At 58.0% G+C, this 1,327-nt stretch overlaps 1 protein-coding gene across 1 annotated transcript in view; it reads right to left on the bottom strand.

Moving 5' to 3' along the window:
• The window catches only part of VPS37D (VPS37D subunit of ESCRT-I), a 3,897-nt gene extending 3,623 nt beyond the window's left edge, over positions 1-274 (bottom strand). Inside the window, exon 1 of the mRNA XM_034669538.1 lies at positions 235-274. Within this exon, the coding sequence (XP_034525429.1) occupies positions 235-274 (40 nt within the window). The remainder of the gene's footprint in view (positions 1-234) is intronic.
• Between the last annotated feature and the right edge of the window lie 1,053 nt (positions 275-1,327).

The following is a 1,327-nucleotide window of genomic DNA, read 5'->3' as shown; positions in this document are numbered from 1 at the left end:
CTCCGCCCCGGCTCCGCTCCGCTCGGCTCCGGCTCCGGGATCCGGCTCTGGCTCCCGCCGCGCGCGGCGCTCCGCCGCCAGAGGGCGCACCGCCCGCTCTTAAAGGGGCCGCGGTGCTGGGGCTGGGGGTGGGGCGGGAGGGGGCGGGTCGCACCCCTGGCCGCCGGGGCAGAGCCGCGCCTCCCGCACCCACGAGCTCGCGGCAAAGCCATCCTCCCGCCGCCAGGCGGGTACCTGAGGCCGTCTCTCTCCGCACCCCTTCTCGGGCCGTCATTCACCACGCGCCCCCCCTACCCCGGGCGCGGACGCTCCCACCCCAGGCGTTTACAGTTTGCAGGGCTATTTCACATTCCTCCCTTGGATTCGCACAATTTCCCGAGTTTGGCTGAGTGCCAGGAGCTTCTGCCTTGTTGCTAACTCGGACAAGTCATTCACCTCCCTAAGACTCAGTGTTCTTTTCTGTAAAATGGGGCGATAACACACAAGCTGAGGAGTCGAGCTCCTCAGTGACCTGTAGCAAGGGAATACCTAATGTGAGTGATTGTTATATAGACATGGCGAAACAGATGCACACAGATGATGTCATCTCCCCAAAGTCACCTTACAGGTAAATGTTAGACAGTCTCAGTTCTTCCTGTCTGCACAGTGTGTACAGAGCGCACGGTGCCTCTCTGTGCCGGGCACTGGGCTAGGCTCGGTGAGGGCATGGTCTCTGCTCCTGGATTAAGGCAGAGTCACATTCTTAGCTTCCTTTCGTACAAGAGAGAATGGCAGGTGTCACCACATGATGCCTTCCTTTGTGATTCCCACGTGATGCCAGAGGATGTCATGTACCTTATCTTCAAGAATAGGTTTGGCCAGTGCCGTTGTCAGGAAACAGACACTCAGAGATTAAGTCACTTGTCTCAAATCAAGCAGCGGTGAGTGCGTTTTTTCCACCTGCCTGCCCTGAGAAAGCACAGAGGTGGGATCTGGATAATCAGAGAGCCTCACGGGCGCGGGGGTGGGGGCGGGGGAGACGCAGAAGAGGTGATATTTGAGCTGGGTTTTGAGGGCTGAATAGGAGTTCTGAAGGTGAAGAGAAAAATAATGAACCCAGAGAGAAGTTCATCAGCCCAGGGCTCTCCCAATCCAGCCAGAGCACACTGGGCATGGTAGAGATAGGTGAGAAGGAGAGACGACACGGGCTCTCCGTTGAAGAGTTGCTCAATGGAGTTGAGCAGGACAGGCTTGTTGACAGACTGAGGCGACAATTTTCCTTCCCCTTCAAGACTTAGCTGGAAGACCACCACCTCCAGGAAGCCCTCTCTCCCTCCCCAGGCTGGGT

This window comes from Ailuropoda melanoleuca, chromosome 10, assembly GCF_002007445.2.
Source record: "Ailuropoda melanoleuca isolate Jingjing chromosome 10, ASM200744v2, whole genome shotgun sequence".
Classification (NCBI taxonomy): Eukaryota; Metazoa; Chordata; class Mammalia; order Carnivora; family Ursidae; genus Ailuropoda; species Ailuropoda melanoleuca.
Note: the sequence above shows the minus strand (reverse complement) of the source record. Positions and strands in the feature narration are given on the sequence as shown.